This window comes from Ovis canadensis, chromosome 9 (assembly GCF_042477335.2).
Source record: "Ovis canadensis isolate MfBH-ARS-UI-01 breed Bighorn chromosome 9, ARS-UI_OviCan_v2, whole genome shotgun sequence".
Lineage (NCBI taxonomy): Eukaryota > Metazoa > Chordata > Mammalia > Artiodactyla > Bovidae > Ovis > Ovis canadensis.
This window is the reverse complement of record NC_091253.1, coordinates 92836300-92857685: the sequence shown is the minus strand read 5'-3', so window position 1 is coordinate 92857685 and position 21386 is coordinate 92836300. Positions and strand designations below refer to the sequence as shown.

Sequence of the window (21386 nt, the reverse complement as noted above, 5' to 3'; positions counted from 1 at the left end):
ATTTGAAAAGAAAATAAATTCTTTCTAAGCATAATCTACTTGTGAAACCAGAAGTTTGATGTGCTATTTCTTTCCAGTTATTCACTAACTAAATATGCTATGATTAAAAGTAAAAAAATAAAGTTTGTCCATGTACACCTAAAATAATTCTATATACCACCCAAGTGGAGTGCATACCACAGAAACATTGCTCTAAGTTCTGAGAACTGCAGTCATTTTAAGCAAGGAAATGCCATGTTCAGAACTGTTTCCAGAAACATCAAACTGGCAGCAATAAGTAGAAAGAATCTGAGGAGCATCAGAAACAGATACACAAGTTAGAAGCTGTTGCAATAGTCCAGATAAAAATAAAATTTTATGACACCAGTTACTAGAACTGCTATAGTGAGGTGCCAGAAGCAATTAGGTTCAAAATGGTATTTGGCAAGTCAAAATATTCAAAAGTTTAGGTGTGGTTAGCTAGAGAAGGTGAGAGAGAATAAAAGATGATTCTCAAGCCAACTGAGGTAAGATCTCCAAAATAGAAGAGCATATTTGAGAGAACAATCTAGAAAGTTTCCAGGAGATAATTTTCCCCTTGTCATCACTCAAAGGGTTCTTTAGAGCTTGGAGGAATTTACATTCCCCGCTTCCTAGTAACTGAGGCATACTGAGTGGCAATGACCAATGTAAAAATTGAGGTCCTATGCGTTAAAAACAACAAAAAAGGACTGGAAGGAAATGTACTAATACGTTAGCAGAGACCTTTGATTCTTTTAACCCTCTTTGGTTTGAATTTATGTGTGTATCTTCTACTTCAACTGTATTTTGACTATAATTGGTTAAGAAAACTCAATTTTAAAAGAGGAAGAGGGACTCGTGTGTATATGTGTATGTGTGTAAACAGAGGTGACATTCTAAGAAGAAAACTTTTTTGCAAAATCCTCATAAGGTGTGTGTCCAGTTCCAAGCAAGATGTTTATCACCACAGTATCCTTCAAGAACTACCTGTGGAGATTTCCCTGGTGGTCCACTGCGGCTAAGACTCTGGGCTCCCAATGGAAGGGGCCTGGGTTTAATCCCTGGTCAGGGAACTAGATCCCACATGCTGCAACTAGTCCGCATGCTGCATTTTAAAAAAAAAAATCCCGCATGCTGCAACGAAGATTAAAAATCCTACCTGCCTCAACTACGACTGGGCATAGCCAAATTTTTTTTTTTAATAAAATGATTTTTTTAAAAAGAACCCACCTGTGGAATAAAACATACACATTACCATTTGCCATTCCTATCAACTAAAATATATGCTGCACTCATTGGGACTCATTATATATTAGGCTCATCCTAGAAAACCATTATGTTAGAGGTAAATCAAGGCTTTGATTAGATCAAACAAATTATTTTCCTACCTCATTCCCATCACACATTCATAAAGGAATATGATCCCTTCTTTCTGATGTGGTCGAAGGTAATATACAAGGTGAGGATCTATCACTACATCCACAACAGGAAAACAGTTCTTATTGAACAGCCACTGGTGATTCTTATCTGGTCGGAGCATAACAAGGGAATCTTAAGAAAAAGGGAAGAGTATAATTATAAATGTATTCTACTCTGTCAGTAATTACATTATCTTGCTCTAATTACTCAAAAGATAAAACTGTTTGCAGTCAAAAACTTTGAAATTCAAAAAGAAAAAAATTAAAACAATAATTTTGAAATTCAGTAACATCAATGCTAAGCAAAGGTACAAAATTTTAAAAATAAAATCTCATGCCTTATTGATGTAAGATCCATGCAAAGAATGGCAAAGAGCTTTCCAAATTTCATGCGCAAAAGTGCTTTGAAACCACTAAAATTCACTATTGTTTCATAAATAATTCATTAAGCCACCACACTTACTAGTTCAGTATTCAAAGCAAAGAGAACTATTTCCAACTGAAAGCACAAATTGGAATTTTGCCAAGATGGCCTTTACTAATACTCATAGCTTCTTATTCTGGAAAGGCTTTCCAAATTTAATATAAAGGCTTCCTTTATTTTCATTTCTATGCCTACTAACAATGTCTATTACTCCTATTAATCAGAAGAACTGAGAAAGAATGACAAATTTTCCATTGACTTCACCACCATTATTTGCTTAAAATTAATTACTTCATTCATGAAATGTAAAATTCATGAATCTTGACAAAGCAGCATGGAGTAACCATCAAATAACAATGTAATTCTTTAGAAATATGGTAATACAATTTAAAAGATTTATTTAAAATCACTCAAAAAACAAAACCAAATGTAACTAAAAAGCTGGTATCAATTGATAAATCTGAAATCAGATAAATTCATCAAGATTTTTTTTTATATATTTGTATGTCTGTATCATGGTTAAAAAAAGTAAAATATATTTTTTAAAATATGAAAAAAGAGAACAAAGATGAGAAAAGTAAATTAAAAAACAACAGGTTCCAGGAGACTAAATATGGGAAATCCCCTGGTGGTCCAGTGGTTAAGACTCAGTGCTTTCACTGCTAAGGACACGGATTCAAACCCTGGTCCAGGAACTAACATCTCACAAGCTGTGTGGGGCAACCAAAAAAAATAAAAACACACACAGAGGATTTAATAAATAACCCTCAGTGTGGAAATATATAGTCACAGAAATGAGAGTCTGGTCATGTTTACTGATAGTAATTACCTGGAGGAAGATTTTCTGTGGATCTTCCCAGGTTTCTGAGCAACCAAAAGAAACTTTCATTTTCGAGGTGAATTCCTGGCAGGTAGGGGACTAGGGAGTGAAAACGGAAAACTCAGCCGCTGAGTTTCCTCCATATCCCAGTAGTAAAGAAGAGTGTATGTCTTGTGGATTTCCAGCCAAGAAATGGTCCCATTTTTTTTTTCTTTAAAAAAAAAAAAAAAACCAACAACAACAAAAAGAGGATCTCCCTGGTGGTCCAGCAGTTAAGAAACCACCTGCCAATGCAGGGGACACAGGTATGGCCCCTGGTCCAGGAAGATCTCACATGCCTCAGAGCAACTGAGCAAACGCTCTGCAACTACTGAAGCCCGTGCGTTTTAGGGCCCAAGTGTAATGAACAAGAGAAGCCACTGCAATGAGAAGGCTGCACAGCAACTCGAGTAATCCCTGCTCCCTGCAACTAGAGAAAACCCACACGCAGCAACTAAGGCTCAGTGAAGCTATGAATAAATAAATAAAGATACTTTAAAAATTGTTAAAAAGGACAAAGGGAATTTAAAAGAAAATAGAGGTAAAGATGATTCACAGCTCAAGCAAGGACCATAGAATCACAAGTCATCTAACAAAGCACGAAGCTTCAAGAAAAATAAAACCTAAAGCACCACAGCAACAGGACATCAGTTTAAATCTTTAGATGCCCTTCATAATCATGAAGCATCATTTAATGCTAACAAAATCTCTCTTGCTTTAGTTTTAAGTCTACAACTTAGCACTACCTTTAACAAGATTGAAATAGAGAGAGGATAATCAAGTATTTACCACTTACAAAAAGGGCTTGCTTACACACACACACACACACACACACACACACACACATACATACTCATGTACACATACATACAAATTATAAGAAAATTTTTCATTCACTCAGTTATCAAATATTTATTATACACAGTATATACCAGGCACTCTAAGTCTCTATGGTAGTTATCAAAACCCACATTTTACATGAGGCAAAACAGCGAAGTAAGTGACTACCTCAACTGGTCGAAGAATCAGTAGTTTAGTGGCAAAAGCCGGACTCTAACTCAGGTCCTTGACTAAGCACAGTGTTCTTTTCAGTTCACCACAGCTCTCTACTACGTAACAGGAAGGTGAAGAGGAAGAAGCATAAAGGGCAGAAGGAAGCTTATGAGCCAGTGTGATAGACAAAATGTTCACACAAAGAGAAAAATCAGAAGCAGAAACTCCCACTCTCTAAATCTCAATTAAGTCTCAAATGAGCTAGAATAAAGCAAGGAATTTTTAATTTGGGGGTTTTAATCCAAACTATGCCAATACCTACTTTAAGCAAGTCAGTCATCCTTCTGGTACTCAGTTTCCTCAAACACAAAGTGAAGGGATTGGTCTAAATTATCTAAAAAGTCCTTTTATTTCAAAAATTCTGTTTCCAAAATGGCAAGAGGGGAAAATAGTTATTTTAATACTTTTTGCAAGCATGCGTGCATTCTAAGTCCCTTCTGTTATATTTGACTCTTTGTGACTATGGACTGTTGCCCGCCAGGTTCCTCTGTCCACAGGATTCTCTGGGCAAGAATACTGGAGTAGGTCGCCATGCCCTCCTCCAGGGGATCTTCCCAACCCAAGGGCTGAACCTGCGTCTCTTGTCTCCTGTATTGGCAGGTAGATTCTTTACCACCAGCGCCACTTGGGAAGCCCTTAATACTTCTATTTATAGCTATTCTAAGAGTTATTTTTATAATTATTTCAATATTTTTATTACCATTATGAGAAAAGCTTCCTCTGTTCTCCAACTTCTACATTAACAAAACAAATTCAATAGGAATACGTCTTTTCAAACAAATGCTGAATTAACTGGATATCCACATGGAAAGAACTTCCCAGATGGCACAGTGGTAAAGAATCCACCTGCCAGTGCAGCAGATGCAAGAGAGGACAATTCGAACCCTAGGCAGGGAAGATCCCTTGGAGAAGGAACTGGCAACCTGCTCCAGTATTCTTGCCTTGACAACTTCATGGACAGCGGAGCCTGGCAGGCTGCAGTCCATGGGCTTACAAAGAGACAGACACAGCTGAGCACATCCACTGCTTACTTACTGCCACATGGAAAAAGATGAACGTCAATCATTAACTCACCCTGTACACAAAATTTTAGGCAAAATGAATCACAGACTTTAATATAACTCAAATTCTATGTCTGTCATGTCACCAAATGAGAAGCTCTGTAATGACAGTTTTACCTCTGGGCCCAATGTATAAAAGGAACACAAATCTTAAAAAGTCATGAACAGACTAGGTTTCATTTTTGATGCAATTTTTAAATTAAATTCATTAATGTGAAAATTAACTTGACTGGATTGAATAAATGAATAAAATCTGAATTCTTTACATGAAATCTCACCTTTCAATATTTTTTTCACCTTTCAATATTTTAATACTCAATTAAGTCACTAATTACTAATAGTTGTGATCAAAGCATAGTCTTCAAAATGGAAATTCAAAAATATTTCTAATCTATAAATTTACTAATTTTTCTCCCTACAAAAGATATCAGGTTTTGTTGAAATCATACCCATGTATGTGTGTATACATCTATAATTTGCACAATTTTCCTTCAACACATGTATTTTGGTTACTATACTCTGGCAATTGAACATTTACTTATGAAATAATTCTCAAAATATATTATTATTCAACTTCAACATTATCCCTTATGTCAGACTATATATCTGAAAAATGATACATACTTTTACCTGAAAGTGTCAAAACAAAATTTAACTTTAAATTCACATACCAAAATATCTTTAGACAGTAAAAACAGAAAACTCAAATTAAGTTTTTAAATCTTACTTGGCGCATATGGGTCATGGCGTGGTTTGCAATTTTGGAAACTGTTCTGTTTATTTTCCTTTGAACTGAGTTTACAGACACTTTTGAAAGGGTTAGACAAACACTTCTTGGCAGCTTGAGAAGAACTTAAGACAGCAGAACATCCTCCACCAAACTGAAAACATCTTCCACTGTTGAAATCATCTGGAGAGATGATACCCATGACTTCTATTTCTTTTCCACCAATCATCATTGTTTGACCCTCTTCAATCTTTTCAAGCTCTTTCAATTTATATACAGTGCCTTTAAATTCAGAAGGAAAAAATTAATCTATTGACACTCTAAGATGACTTAATTAGTAAAACCAGAGTCTCTTCTTATAACTGTACAGAGTGAAAATTACTTTGAATGCAAATAGCCTCGCGTAATAACCCACTAGCCAGAACAAAAATATGATTTATCCTTTTAGTAAAAATACACACATGCAAAAATCAAAAGGAATAAATAATTATATAGTTATAAAAATTAGGTAAGGTTTAGAGATCCAAGACTTTAATTACTTAAAATACAGTCTACTGTATGCATAGTTTTGCTATCTGCTGTCTATAGAAAATCAAGCGAAGAAGGGTTTTGGTACGCTATGTATGGACCCTCCTTTCTTGTGAACAATCTAGACAAATGCCAGAGCAGCTCTATTTCCACTTAGAAACAAGTGGAAATGTGAAGAACTAGCAATAGAAGCAATTTCTAACTCAACTAGTACTGTACTCGTCCACCCGCCATAGAATAGTAAAACTACATTTGCCACAGCCGCTGCTGATAGTCCAAGTTCTCGCTCTTGAATAAAAAGCAGGATATTTTATAATACCACGCTTGTTTGAATTATTATTAATTCAACAGATATTTATTAGGTGCTGCCATGTATAAGGTGTTGATGCAATATAAATATGAGTAAGTTATCATGGTCTGCTTAAAATGAACTCATTAATCAGATAAAGTGAGGGACTTTTATACTCCTCTGCTTAGAACATTAAATGCATGCTTTTTGTGCCACTGTGAGGGACAAAACTGTGTATACCAAAAACTTTAAAGTTTCTAAAAACAAAAAATAAAAGATCATCATATTTTAGACAACATTACATGACCCTTTTAAATTAGCTGGAAAATTGCTACAATTCCCTATTAACACTGGGCTAATAATCACAATCTCTGACAACTGGGAACTACATAACATACATTTTTCAATTACTAATGATAAAGTTCTAAGATGAAGCCAAATAGTTATTTGGCTGGTGTTCCTAAATGCTAAAAGACCCAGCCCTCCATTTCCCAAGCTGTTTCAATTCAACAGCAGTCCTGACCTCTCCATATTAATGAAGATAACTGTTTTATCTTCATACTGAATCCAACCCTATTAATCCAATTACCATTAGTTACATGAAAATGGGAGATAAGAATAAATTTAACTCTGAGGCATCTTGAAGAGGCTCTGCAACTGCAAAATCTCTCATTTCACTTTGCTCCCTAGTGATGGCCGTCTCAAACATCTCTACATCTCCAGAAGACTTTCTTTAAACTCTTGAACTCTGTTTCCCACACTTGTTCTTTGCTAGGTATGTGGAATAAAAACCAACTGAATCTGACTATATTATCACAAGCTACTAGCAATTTCAGCATTCCAGCCTTCAGGTTTCTTATGAGTGTTTATTCTTATAGTAATAATATTTAAATGCTGAATATCCAAATTATTTAAAAGAAAAACTGCTTGTATTATAGGTGATAACTTGCAAGATTAACTCCAGGTTGATATATTTACTAATGTTATAATTAAGCAACCAAGTCTTATATTTGGATGTTTTCACTTTGAAAGCCAATAAACTAATTTTTTAAACCAGTGATTTTCAACTCCTACTGGATATGACAGTCATCCAGAAACCTAAAATATATGGATGTTCAGTCCCTCTCCCCATCATCCAGACCAAATAATCACAGCCTCAGAGATCAAGGCCTAAGCACTGGCATTTTTTAAAAGCACCAGAGGTGATTCTACTTGTATAGAGGTGATTCTACTTTTCCCCACTACTTGCAACTGGGAGATCATTTTATTATTAATCCAAACTACACATACTCAAAACCATGTAGACTACAGTTATGGGTAACAGATATTCCAGGGTAATTTTGGTAATTTTTTCCTAGCTAGGGGGCTTTAGAATATAATTTCACTAATTAATATAAACAAGTTCTCAAAAAAATTTAGCCTCAATCCTTGGTGGCTCAGAGGGTAAGGAATCTGCCTGCAGTACAAGAGACCTGAGTTCAATCCCGGGGTCAGGAAGATCCCCTAAAAGAGAGAATGGCAACCCATTCTAGTATTCTTGCCTGGAGAATTCCATGGACAGAGAAGCCTGGTGGGCTATAGTTCATGGGGTTGCAAAGAGTCAGACACAACTGAGCTACTAATATTTAACTAACATGGAATGTGTATTGCTAATTTTCTTTTTAATTTCTCTAAACACTAAGCATAATATTGGATATATGGTATTTGTTCAATATTTTCATAATAAAAAATTCTATTGCAGATAATTCCATTCAGCCTCAACTCTTGCCCCTCTGTCACTGCCCTTCGCATACCACATTCCTGAAACACTGAAGTAGTTTTAATTCACTCTTGCCTATACCTGTACATATGCTATGCCCCTTTCTCATTCCCTACAAAATTACTCATCCCTCACATATTACCTTAAACAATAACTCCTTTGAAGCTTTCCCTTAGCCTCGCAGGCTGATTTACATGGTCCTTCTATATATGCTCCTATTGTACTTAGCAAACATTCTCATTGAAACAATTATCTTAGTGCTTCCTAATTATCAATTACATTGCCCTGTCCTTACTAAACTACAAACTATAACCCTCTTTGAATGCTTACTCCTAGCATTGTTACTGAAACTACAAACTATGTTATTTTCAACATGTAGAACAGACTTTATAATTATGGGCCACACTCAGAATTAAAGAGTAATTTAAGAAACAATGTAAAAAGACCATGATAACATTATATACTCTGATTTTGTGGGCTAACGTATGCAAATGAATCATGTTGGCAATGTTTTATAATGGAAATAACAGTTACCTCCAATTTAGATGAATTAACCTAAGTTATCTCTATGATCTCCTTGCTATTTTCCAATTTTTATTAAGTATCACTGAAGTTAGATATTGAAATTCTGAAAGAGAGGAGAATACCAGACCACCTGCCCTGCCTCTTGAGAAATGTATATGCAGGTCAGGAAGCAACAGTTAGAACTGGACATGGAACAATAGACTGGTTCCAAATAGGAAAAGGAGTACGTCAAGGCTGTATATATTGTCACCTGCTTATTTAACTTATATGCAGAGTACATCATGAGAAACGCTGGGCTGGAAGAAGCACAAGCTGGAATCAAGATTGCCGGGAGAAATATCAATAACCTCAGATATGCAGATGACACCACCCTTATGGCACAAAGTAAAGAGAACTAAAAAGCCTCTTGATGAAAGTGAAAGAGGAGAGTGAAAAAGTTGGCTTAAAGCTCCACATTCAGAAAACGAAGATCATGGCATCCGGTCCCATCACTTCACGGGAAATAGATGGGGAAACAGTGGAAACAGTGTCAGACTTTATTTTTGGGGGCTCCAAAATCACTGCAGATGGTGACTGCAGCCATGAAATTAAAAGACGCTTACTCCTTGGAAGAAAAGTTATGACCAACCTAGACAGCATATTCAAAAGCAGAGACATTACTTTGCCGACTAAGGTCTGTCTAGTCAAGGCTATGGTTTTTCCAGTGGTCATGTATGGTTGTGAGAGTGGGACTGTGAAGAAGGCTGAGCGCCGAAGAATTGATGCTTTTGAACTGTGGTGTTGGAGAAGACTCTTGAGAGTCCCTTGGACTGCAAGGAGATCCAACCAGTTCATTCTGAAGTAGATCAGTCCTGGGTGTTCTTTGGAAAGAATGATGCTAAAGCTGAAGCTCTAGTACTTTGGCCACCTCATGCGAAGAGTTTACTCATTGGAAAAGACTGATGCTGGGAGGGATTGAGGGCAGGAGGAGAAGGGGACGACAGAGGATGAGATGACTGGATGGCATCACCGACTCGATGGATATGAGTCTGAGTGAACTCTGGGAGTGGGTGATGGGCAGAGAGGCCTGGCGTGCTACAATTCATGGGGTCGCAAAGAGTTGGACACGAATGAGCAACTGAACTGACTGACTGACTGAAGTTAGATATCATTCTATTCCTAATACCCACATCTTTTTCAATGTTAATCACTCAGCATTCTGGAAAAAAAAGAAAAAAGATGAAAATACACAAAGAAAAACTGCTTAATCTCAGAAAAATGCCAATATAACTGTGATATATTTAGCTAATCATTTTATATTCAAAGAAAATGATACCATGGGTTGAGATTCATCTCACTGAGTATACATAAGACTGTCAGACTTGCTATTACAAGATAAATTTATGTTTATCAGATAATTTATACATGAAAGTCAAGAAAGAACACCTTCATAAAACACAATTACATTTCAATTTTGTAGTCAGATACATATATTAACTTTAGACCAAATCATAAACATCAGGTAATACCACAATACCTCTTCCAATGTCTTTGCCTTCCAAATCTTTTAAGGTAAATGACTTTCCTTTTACAATAAGAACAGCATCACCTTCCCACTTTTTGTGTTTTTTCTTTGACGCTTTACACCAAACAACACTGAAATATTTAACTAGGCTATCAGGTTTCTCTTCTTGTCCCTTAGACACTGTTATTTCTTTAGGGGCTGAATGAACTAGAATATAAACAAAATAAAAATCAGTTATTATAGATGACATTAATATTTAAGTAATAAAATCACTCAGCAAAATAAAAGCACAAGTAAAATGGATTGTATTAAGTATTTTTTCATATATATGTTATAAACTGGGAAATTCAAATATCAGCTTCTAGCATTATCACGAGAACAGAATGTAAATTTGTTATCATCATACAAACTTAGTAGAAGTAGAAAAACATAATAATCACTGGTAAGATTTCAAAACTCTAGTAATTAAAGATAAAATTTCAGCATCCATGGAAAAATACCTAAAATCACGTGACAAGATATATCAAGGAAAAGTAATACAAGATCACAGAGTTCTCTAAAAGAAAAACCTGTAGTTTTTTCAATAAGAACAAAGGTAAAACATTAAAGCAGCAATCAGACAAAAATGTCATCAATATATTCTTGTCTCCTGCTTAGGGACCTAGCTGTCAGGCTGGGTCACCGATTCTGAGAATTCAGTAGTATATGATCAGGAAATTTAAAGTTCCTTATGAAAATCTATACTTTTCTTAAAAACATTCCCAGTATCACCTTACAAAAACATATCCGAAGGGTCTAACAGAGAAACTTTTTCAGCAATGGGGAAACTGACTTATGGTGACAAAAACCAGAAAGTGGCTACTGGCTCTGGAGTTGGGAAATTGACTGGAAAGGGGAAGGAAAGAACAACTTGTTCTGGGCCATAGCTGCATAGATGAATACATTTAACAGAAATCATTGCAGATCATTTCGAGCTATAAATTTTATTGGATGTAAAGTACAGACCTTGAAAAAGATAAAACATAATAAGACAAAGGGTAACAGCAGAATAGGTTGAGAGGTATGTATATAATATTCTATATGATGGTATCTTATAGTGCTTTGAAGCAAAAACACTCTTAAGTTATCTATTAACTCAAAGCACCCTTGACACTAAAGACAAAATCTCCCCTTATTACTCGGTCTTAATCTTTGTTTTCCCCTTGGCAGTTAACCATGAGCACTTCCGTGAGAAATACAGAGCATCCTCATATTGAGCCCTAGCTCTTGCTTCTCACCTAACTTGTATACTATATTTTTCAATGACTAGGTAAGTTTACTCCAGTTGAAGAGAGGAAAATCTCATTCCCCTATTATTGAAGAGTTATTCACTGTATCTTTTACCAAATACACACTTGACCTCCAAAGCTATCAAAACAACAGAATTTACAAAACCAAAGCCAAATTATTACTTTATCTTTTAAAATACACCCACCTACTTAAATAGGAAAAGAAAAAGCCCTGAGACTAGGAATAAAACAAGAATCCCCATTTTCACCACTTCTAATCAATGTTGTCCTGGAAAGTCTTAGCCAATGCAATAAGGCAATAAAAACAAAAAGTATAAAGATCAGAAAGGAAGAGAAGTAAAACTGTACCTATGTGCAGATGATAAAACTGTCTACATAGAAATCCACAGGGACACTAAAAACAAAGGACTGAGAATTAATGACTTATTCCATCTCATTTCAAAGTTAACTATCATGTAACAAAAATGAAGATATTTTGGTATTTAAAAGAAAGACACAATGATCAACGCAACAAAATAGTGGCCACTGCGTATGGCCACTATTTTTCAACAAAGTTGGTAAAACAAATTGATTTTCAACTGATTTTCAACAAAGTTGGCAAAACAAATCCAATGGGATAAGCATTTTCAAACAAATGCTGAGTTAACTGGATAGTCACACAGAAAAAAGATGAACATCAACCATTAAGTCACCCTGTATACAAAATTTAATGAAAAATGAATCATAGACTTAAATGTAAAATTTTACTACAAACTTTTACAAGAAAATGTAGAAGATATTTGTAATCTTGAAGTAGGCAAAGGTTTCTTAGAATACAAATGTATAAAACATTAAAAATAAAATGTTTAATTTTATCAAAAATTTAACGGATGCCATTAAGAAAACAAAGTCAAACAAATCAATAGAAAATGGGCAAAAAAGCATGAACAGATAATTCAGGAAAGAATATATACAAAAAGTCAGTAAGTACATAAAAAGATGTTTAACATCATTAACCATTTGGGAAATGCAAATAAAAAACACAAGATATACTCCACATCTACTAAGATGATTATAGTCTCAAATGGATAAAAGCAAGTATGGTGCAGATACAAAGAAACTGGAATCTTCACTCACTATTCGTGGGAATGTAAAATAGTCCAGCCACTTTAAAAAACAATTTCACGATTCTTCAAAAAGTTATAGTTACCATATGATCCAGCAATTCCACTCCTAGGTACATGCTCAAGACAGAGAAACGTGTCCACACAAAAAAACTTGCACATGAATGTTTATAGCAGTATTATTCATAATAGCCCAAAGGTAGAAACAAATGTCCATTCAACGAACAAATGAGTAAACAAATTGTGGTACATCACATTATTATTAGTGATATTATTCGTGATATTATTCAGCCATTAAAGGAATGCTACTGATACAGGCTACAACGCATATAAACCTTAATAACATTAGGTTAATTGAGAGAAGCAATCACAAAAGACTACACATTACATGATTCCATTTATATGAAGTGTCCAGAACAGGAAAGTCTATAGAGATAGAAAGCAGTTTAATGGTTGCTTAGGGCTGGAAGGTGAGGGTGAGACTAGGGGCGGGGGGTATGGGGGTTGAAAATTCAAGAGCACAGGATTAATTTTTGAAGTACTGAAAACATCTTAAAAGTGTGGTAATAGCTGCACATAACTGTAAATATACTACTAAAAAATCATGAATTATGTACTTTATATGAGTGAATTACGTTGCTGTTGTTCAGTCGCTCAGTCGTGTCAGTTCATGCAGTCGACCCCATGAACTGCCACTCCAGGCCTCGCCATCATATGAGTGAATTACATGGAATGTGAATTATAACTCAGATTGTTTAAAAACATGAGATAACACCACACACTAACCTGACTAAAATTTTTAAAACTGACTATCTTAAGTGTAGCAAAATGTAAAGTCAATTATAACTGAAAAAAAAAAAATATAGAGCACCTAGAAATATCACACACTACTGGAAGGACTGTAAAATACTACAATAACTTTGGAAAACAGTAAGACAGACTCCTAAAAAGTTAAACATACACCTACTACAACCAGCCATTCCACTGGAAAATATTTACTAGAGAGAGAAGAAAACACATGTCCAAAAACCAAACAAACAAACAAAAAAATGTGTACAACTTCAAGCCAGGTACATCAGTCTCCTAAAAGTCTGAAAAACCACTCTCACTATTAGAATTCAGATAATTCATTTGTGCATCATTGGCATTCATGGACTGAGAAAGTGAATTTTGACTATCTGAAACCAGCAAGGTTTTTTTCTAAGAAAACAATTGATTGACGGGCAGCTAAGAAGTTGTGTCCAGAATGCCTGGCCCAACAACTTAATCCCTTGAAAGGATTCTAGCTGCTGTAATCCCAAACACAACAGTCAAGAACAGAAAGAACTGAAGGGCGGTGGCTCCACTTTCCTGGCCTTCCTATCACAAATGAGGGTGTTTGAACAGAGTAATTTTATACACTTCTTTGAGGGAAAATACACTTCTAATATAGAAAATATGGTGTAGTTTTTTATTCTCCTCTTTTCATATATTACTTTGAATTCATTTCTCATATCATTAAACAGTAAAATGATGCTTCATATCTGCATAATGTATTACCAATGATATTCCCACAAAGACAGGATCTACTTCACTACTATATTTAATATCATCTTACCAATTTTTAACTGTATTTATTTTGTATTGTTACAATTATCATGCAGTAAAATTGACACTTTCTCTTGGTGTACAGTTTTATGAATGTTAACACAGGTACAAATTGATTTACCCACTACCACAGTCAGGATGAGTTCCATCACTCCAAAGGACTCCCTCATGGGAATTCCCTGCCAGCTCAGTGGTAAAGAATCTGCCTGCCAGTGCAAGAGACAGGTTTGATCCCTCATCTGCGAAGATTCCCCATGCCTCAGAGCACCTAAGCCTGTGCACAACTATTGAGACTGTGCTCTAGAGCCTAGGAGCTGCGACTACTGAGTCCTCGTACCCTAGAGCCTATCCTCCGCAGCCAGAGAAGACCTGCAAGAGAAGCTGGCTCACGGCAGCGAGAGGAGCCCCGCTCTCCACTAGGGGAAAGCCTGCACAGCAATGAAGCCCCAGCAGAGCCAAAAATAAAATAAAGTCATTTAAAAAAAAAATACTTTCTCATGCTATTCTTTTTGGTCACACCCTTACCCTATTCAGTTACTGATGTTTTTCTACCAATATAGTTTTGTCTTTTCAAGAATGTTTCAAATAAATCGAAATCATACAGTACACCACCTTACAAGCTGGTTTCACCCACTCAGTATTATGTCTTTGAGATTTACCCCAAGTTGATGCCTATATATCAACTTTGTTCTTTATTATTTTGTTCCTTATTATTTATTGAGGTGTTTCCATTAATAGCTCTTCACTATCACAAATAAAGCTACTATGAACATTTATGTACAGATTTTTGTGTGAACAATCATCTTTACCAATTTGATAGAAATGGCATTTAACATGGTAATTTGGATTTTATTATTAGTGGTGAGACCTTTTTTATATATAGTTACATTTCCTCTTTGCTTGATTTCTCTAATTTCATATTATAAAGTATGTACCTAAATTAAGTTTCTCAACTTTTCAAATTGAATTTTCAATCTAATCTGAAAATCCTCAACATTCATTCATCCAACAACTTACAGATTGCCCAAAATGCAGTCTAAACTCAAACTCTTATTGCAAAATTTCAGTGAAATCTATAAGTAGAAAACGGGCAATAAAGAGAACTTGAATTAGTAAGAAATTATGTCAAAGTTAAAGTAAAGGACGTTTTTGGTGATGCAGTGGATAAGAATCCACCTGCCAAAGGGACAAGGGTTTGATTCCTGGTCCAGGAAGATTCCACATGCCGTGAAGCAACCAAGCCCCTGTGCCACAACTACTGAGTTCAAGCTCTACCCAGCGTGCTGCAACTACTGAGGTTCACATGCCCACAGCCTGGACTTGCAACAAAAGAAGCCACCGCAATGAGAAGCCGGCACAGGGCAACAGAGTAGCCCCTGCTTGCCACAACTAGAGAAAGCCTGTGCACAGCAATGCAGACCCAGTACAACCAAAATTACATAAATAAAAAAACTAAAAATTTAAAAATTAAAATATAACACTATTATATTTTAATATGTAAAAGGTGAATACTTAGTAAGTGTCCAATGTGCTAGAAGAACCAAAAATCCATTTATATCCTCTTTATTATAAGGAATTCACTACACCTTTTATTATAATAAAATTTCAAATAATCTGCGAAATTTTAAATAGGCTCAGGTTATTTAAACACTCCTCTCTATCCCTCCCTCCTAAAAAAAAAGAAAACCATTTGTTTTGGCAACACACAGAATTTAACAGATTAAAATGCACCAGGTCGACATAAGCCCACTCATTAGAAACTATTAAACATTATACTGTAACTCAATAAATGATTATGTTGTAGTAACAGGTCAAAAGGCTGATTCTATTTTTAATGAGAAACTATGGGATTGGAAGGAGAACCAGTGCATTATTTTAGGGGTAAGAAAGAGCTCTTAAAAAGATCACTTGACTTCCCCCTACTAAAATCCTTTCTCCACAGTAAATCACAGGAAAAGGCCATAGCATGGAAAAATAAAGTTCTGTGATGTGTTATGCTCAAGGATAAACTAGAACACACCCATAAAAAGGGAACTTATATTGCCTGAAAGTTACCTGTCCCCACTGTTTTCACTATAATCATCTGAATAACCACTTACTCCCTCGGTTTCTTCAAATTCACAACTTAACTTCACCAACTCGGCTTCCAGTCAGGCCTGCCCCAAAGTTGCTGTGTTAAAGGCCACTAAGTCCAGGTTTGATGCATGAGGCAGGGTGCTTGGGGCTGGTGCACTGGGATGACCCAGAGGGATGGGATGGGGAGGGAGGTGGGAGGGGGGTTCAGGATGGGGAACACATGTACACATGTCAATGCATGGCAAAACCACTACAATATTATAAAGCAATTAGCCTCCAATTAAAATAAATTTATATTAAAAAAAAAAAAAGAAATAAGAAACCACACACACACCAAAAAAGGGAGCTCTTTACTTTTTAGTCTTGACCAAAGTTGATCAAAGTATTGGATAATGCTGACCATTTCTTCCTGAAATACTGAACTCTATTTTTATAGCTTCTAACACACTTCAAATTTTCCTCTTCCTTGATTGTTATTTCTTAATCATCTCTGCCAGTTCTTACTTCCTGTCTAACCTTTGTTTATTGGAGCTCTTCAGCCCTGAGTTCTAAGCCTGCCTCCCCTCACTATGTACCAAATCTCCTTAAATTAGCTCCCATGGCTTCAATACCATTACTATACTAAGTTGTATTTTTTTCTCTAGCCCAGATCATAACTCTAATTTGTATATATACCAGCACATATATACAGTTGGGTCTACATGAATGTCTCATGAATGTCACAAACTCAGCAGGTCCAGTTATCTTCTCTTCAAAAATTGCTCCTCTTTCAGTTTTTTCATTTTTCAGTGAAAGAAGCCAAGAAACTGCCAATCATCCAGGACATTCATTTTCTCAATTCCTGAGTCAATCAACCACAAAATCCACCCGATTCTACCCTCTTCATGGTTCTCAAAGCTGTATACTATTCGCCTTCTGCATTGTCCTTACTCTTTCCAAATAATCATCTCGGGACTATGGAAATATTGCAGGGTCTTCTCAACAGTTCTATCAATAGTCTTCTCTTGCTACCCCTACACCCAAAGCCATTTTCCGTATTTACTGATTTTTAAATGTAGGCTTCCAAGGTAGTGCGGTAGTAAAGAATCTGCCTGCCAATGCAGGAGACACAAGTTTAATCCCTGGGTTGAGAAGATCCCCTGGAGAGGGAAATGGCAACTCCAAGATTCTTGCCTGGAAAATTTCATGGACTGAGGAGTCTCACAAGATTGAGTGACTGAGCTTACACACATGAGTTTTTAAATGTAAATCTAATCATCTACTTGTGTTCAAGGTCTTCAAGAAAATATTACTTCCAGCCAAAGTTCCTTCTACTTCTCTTCCTTCAACATGCTTACCTAAATTAATTTCTAAGTCACCCTTCCATACAGTTTAAATTTCCCTGACTGCAAAACTACATCAAGTTGTGTTATCTCAGCATTAACTCAGCAATTATGTGACAAATTATTTAATGCCAGCCTTTCCCACAAAACTGTAGAGTGTTGAGAGGAGTGTCTCTTTGGACCTTGGCCATCACCATATTCCTGTAACAACAGGTAGTTTCCAAAACTGCCATTTTTATTCTAGGCACATTTTTACTTCATGTTTATAAAGATATTAAAATAGAATTACCTCAACACAAATTTTCATGAGAAAGTAGCCTTAGAAATTAACTTTGAACTCAGCTGCATAGTTGTACATACTGTACATTCAGGATTATTTTCCAAGTAAATGTTATAACAAAGAGTTATCACTTCTTTATGCATTTTAATTTTTGCCAACATAAATTCTTTCATAACCATAATTTATACCAAATAGTTTTGCTAAATCAAATTTTGCTTAAATATTATGAAGACTGTATTACTCCATTAGTTTTTAGTCAAAAAGATACCAGTTTTTAGATAAGTTAGTTGTCATGTATTATTTTTGTTGTTTTAATTTTTCCAGATAAAGTTTTGAGGGTTTTAGCATTAATGAAAAAGATGGGATGCTTTGATCAGTTTTTGAATTCTAAAAAATGTTGTGGTGTGCAAGTTTAGACAATTTTAGTTTCTTTATACACTATTTCTACTAGTATCAGTCACTCTGCACTGAATGAAAAGACTGACAAGCTTTCTGTATTTTTCAAATTTGTTCTTGATTTTCACTTGGTTAAGAGAAAAATGCAATTTCTCAGGATTGCTATTAAAGAAGGGAAAAAAAGCCTGTCTTCAACAAAAATGGCTGGGAAAGATATCTTAGAGTCAAATATCCTGTTGTATTCCCAGAAGAGCTGCCTGTTATGTCCAAACCTGCCCCTGCAAAACAAACAAACAAACAAACAAAAAACTGACTAGAACAAAAGACAGTAGTTAAATCCTAAGAATTCAGAATTCCTTATACTAACTGAAATAACATAAGAGTCCCAGATTTAGATATATCCTTTCTTTTGCAGGAAAGAAAGGAGAAGGAATAAAAGCATGAACTCTGGAGCCAGACTGGTTGCGCTTCAAGCTTGAGTCTGCTCTGACTAGCATTATGACAAGTTACTTACCCTGGACAAGTTCCTCACCTCTGTGCCAGCTTATAAATTGTCAAACGAATGCAATACTAATACCTACATCACAGAGTTGTTACATTAGACTAGCTAATACATGTAAAATGCTTAGAACAGTCTTTGCCATGCAGTAAGCGCTCTCCAAATGTTGACGACCATCATCATCGTCTTGTACTTGTCCCTTTCCCATTTAGTCCCATTTTAAATGGAGGCACAGGGCAGGAGAAAAGACTGGCTACCTGCTCCAGTATTCTTGCCTGGAAAATCCCATGGACAGAGGAGCCTGGTGGGCTATAGTCCATGGGGCTGCAAAGAGTCGGACGCAGCTGAGAAGGACTAACACATAGGGCAGGCCAAGGAGAATGACTGCAAAAAAGCAGAATGAAGGTATTCGGAATTAAACCTATTAGGAGCATAGCTTCCTTTATCTAGACTACTTGTAACATATAAAATAATGACTAATTTGCTACATTCCAGACTAACCACCACTAACAATTCCACTCTAACCTATAATTTTTCCCAGGCTTCCCAGGTGGCTCAGTGGGTAAAGAATTCGCCTGCAATGCAGGAGATGAAGGAGACATGGGTTTGATCCCCAGGTCGGGAAGATCTCCTGGAGGAAGGCATGGCAACACAGTCCAATATCCTTCCCTGGAGAATCTCAGGGACAGAGGAGTCGAACGGCCATAGCCCATAGGACTGGGAAGAGTCAGACACGACTGAAGCAACTGAGCACGTATGCTATTCGTTTTTATTTCTAAACTTGGTTCTGACCTACTTCTCCCTTGACCCTGTAACGTGCTTTCCAAATCAATGCCAAAAATAGTCTTCATGAACCAGAGGCTCAAATGTGTACAGCAAGATTCACAAGGTAATTCACAGGGTAAGAATGCTTAAAACCATGCTTGGACAAAAGAGGAAGGCAGAGACATGGTCATTTAAATATTAATAGTGGATATTATCATCTTAATGGATGAGTCCTAAGCATAGTAACTCTAAGATTGCGTGGCTTAATTATACATTTCATAAACCCAAACCTTTAATATTCTTTTAACAATTCTAAACATATACATTGTTTTTAATGGAGTAAATGGAATTTAAAATGTCTCATATCATCAAATTCAACAAAAAATGTACTCTCACAAACCATATTTTTTGAGTTTCAAAATTATCAAAAGCTATCAGAACTTTTAATATGCATTAACATATAACTGCAATATAAATGTGAGATTTGAAAGATATGGTTTTTATTACACTAAAAAATATGCAAACATGAATATACAAATTGTTCAAAGTGGTAAACATCCATAGTTTTCTTTACCTAACAAAACAGACTGAATGTCAACTAACTGCAAGTATCATTATGTATAAAATAAACCTAGAAGATATTTCTTTGCATTAAAGATCATTTTCAGAACAATACTTTGAGGATGGCAGGAACTATACATTTCATCGTATTTCTCAATTCTTCATGCCAAAGCATATATGCAATTAGTGCTAAAACAGAAAAAAAAAAAAATCAACAAACTACAATATTCCCAGATATCTAAACTATCTGCCCAGCATTTTTAATTCAATTAAATATAAAAATTTTATTCATCAATTTCAATTCTGACATTCCAATCAATAAACATACAAAGTTTATTTTAAAAAATAATCCATACACTGTTGATTGAAGTGTAAAATGGTACAATCACTTTGAGAAAAGGTCTGGCAGTTTCTTAAAAAGTTAAACATATATCTTCCCTAAGCCAGCATTAAGTTCATGATACACATACGAGAATATACAGAACAACCAAAATCTGGAAAAAGTCCAGAAGTCCATCAAAAGATAATGGATGGGGACTCTCCTGGTGATCCAGTGGCTAAGACTCCATGCTCCCAATGCAGGGGGCCTGCGTTCGATCCCTGGTCAGGGAACTAAGATCCCATATGCCTTAACTAAGACCTGGTACAGCCAAACAAATTCATTAGATAAAGAAAAATAATTTTTTTAAAAAAGATAAAGGATAAACAAACTGTGGTGTATTTATAAAATGGAATAGTACTCAGCAACATAAAAAGCAATGAACTACTGATAAGAGGATGGATGAATATTAAAAACATTAAGATGGATGAAAGAGAACAGAAACAAAGAGTTCATACTGTCTGACCTCAATAATATTAAGTTCTAGAACAAGAAAAATTTATCTATGTTTTTTTAAAAATTAGAATAACTAGCCTGAGGGGCCAGGGGATCGGTTAGGAAGGGGCAGGAGAGCACATTCTAAGGTGGTAACTTTTTACACTTGATCATGGCCAAGTGATAGAGTGATAACCTTAAATCTTGAAGTGGTTTTAAGCTACACAGGTGTAGTAATTTGTCAAAACTCATCAAATGGTGTATTTAAGATTTCACTGTCTGCAAATCTTACTTAAAAAATCATACACACACAAATAAATATTGAACTCCAGTTCATAATACTCATGCTGAAGTGTTTATGGGTAAAGTATTTTAATTCTGCAACTTGTTTTAAAATAAGTTTTCCTTAAAAGAAAAAAAAAAGAATTTATGGATGGATATAGATGGATAACTATGTGATAAGTATAAGTCTAACAATATATCCATGTTAGTTAAGTGTGGGCTAACTTGGGTGATATTTTTATTTATTTATTTATTTATTTATTTA

The 21386-nt window shown here is 35.5% G+C and overlaps 1 protein-coding gene across 4 annotated transcripts in view; it reads right to left on the bottom strand.

Annotated features, from left to right (window-relative positions):
* Positions 1–21386, bottom strand: part of RAD54B (RAD54 homolog B) — a 111614-nt gene that overhangs the window by 36438 nt on the left and 53790 nt on the right. For 2 of the 4 annotated variants that reach the window (XM_069600625.1, XM_069600628.1), the window contains 3 exons: positions 10160–10354; positions 5543–5824; positions 1389–1551 (listed from right to left, as the gene is read on the bottom strand). In XM_069600625.1, the coding sequence (XP_069456726.1) occupies positions 1389–1551; positions 5543–5824; positions 10160–10354 (640 nt within the window). The remainder of the gene's footprint in view (positions 1–1388; positions 1552–5542; positions 5825–10159; positions 10355–21386) is intronic. The other 2 variants (XM_069600626.1, XM_069600627.1) reach the window with 1 other exon arrangement.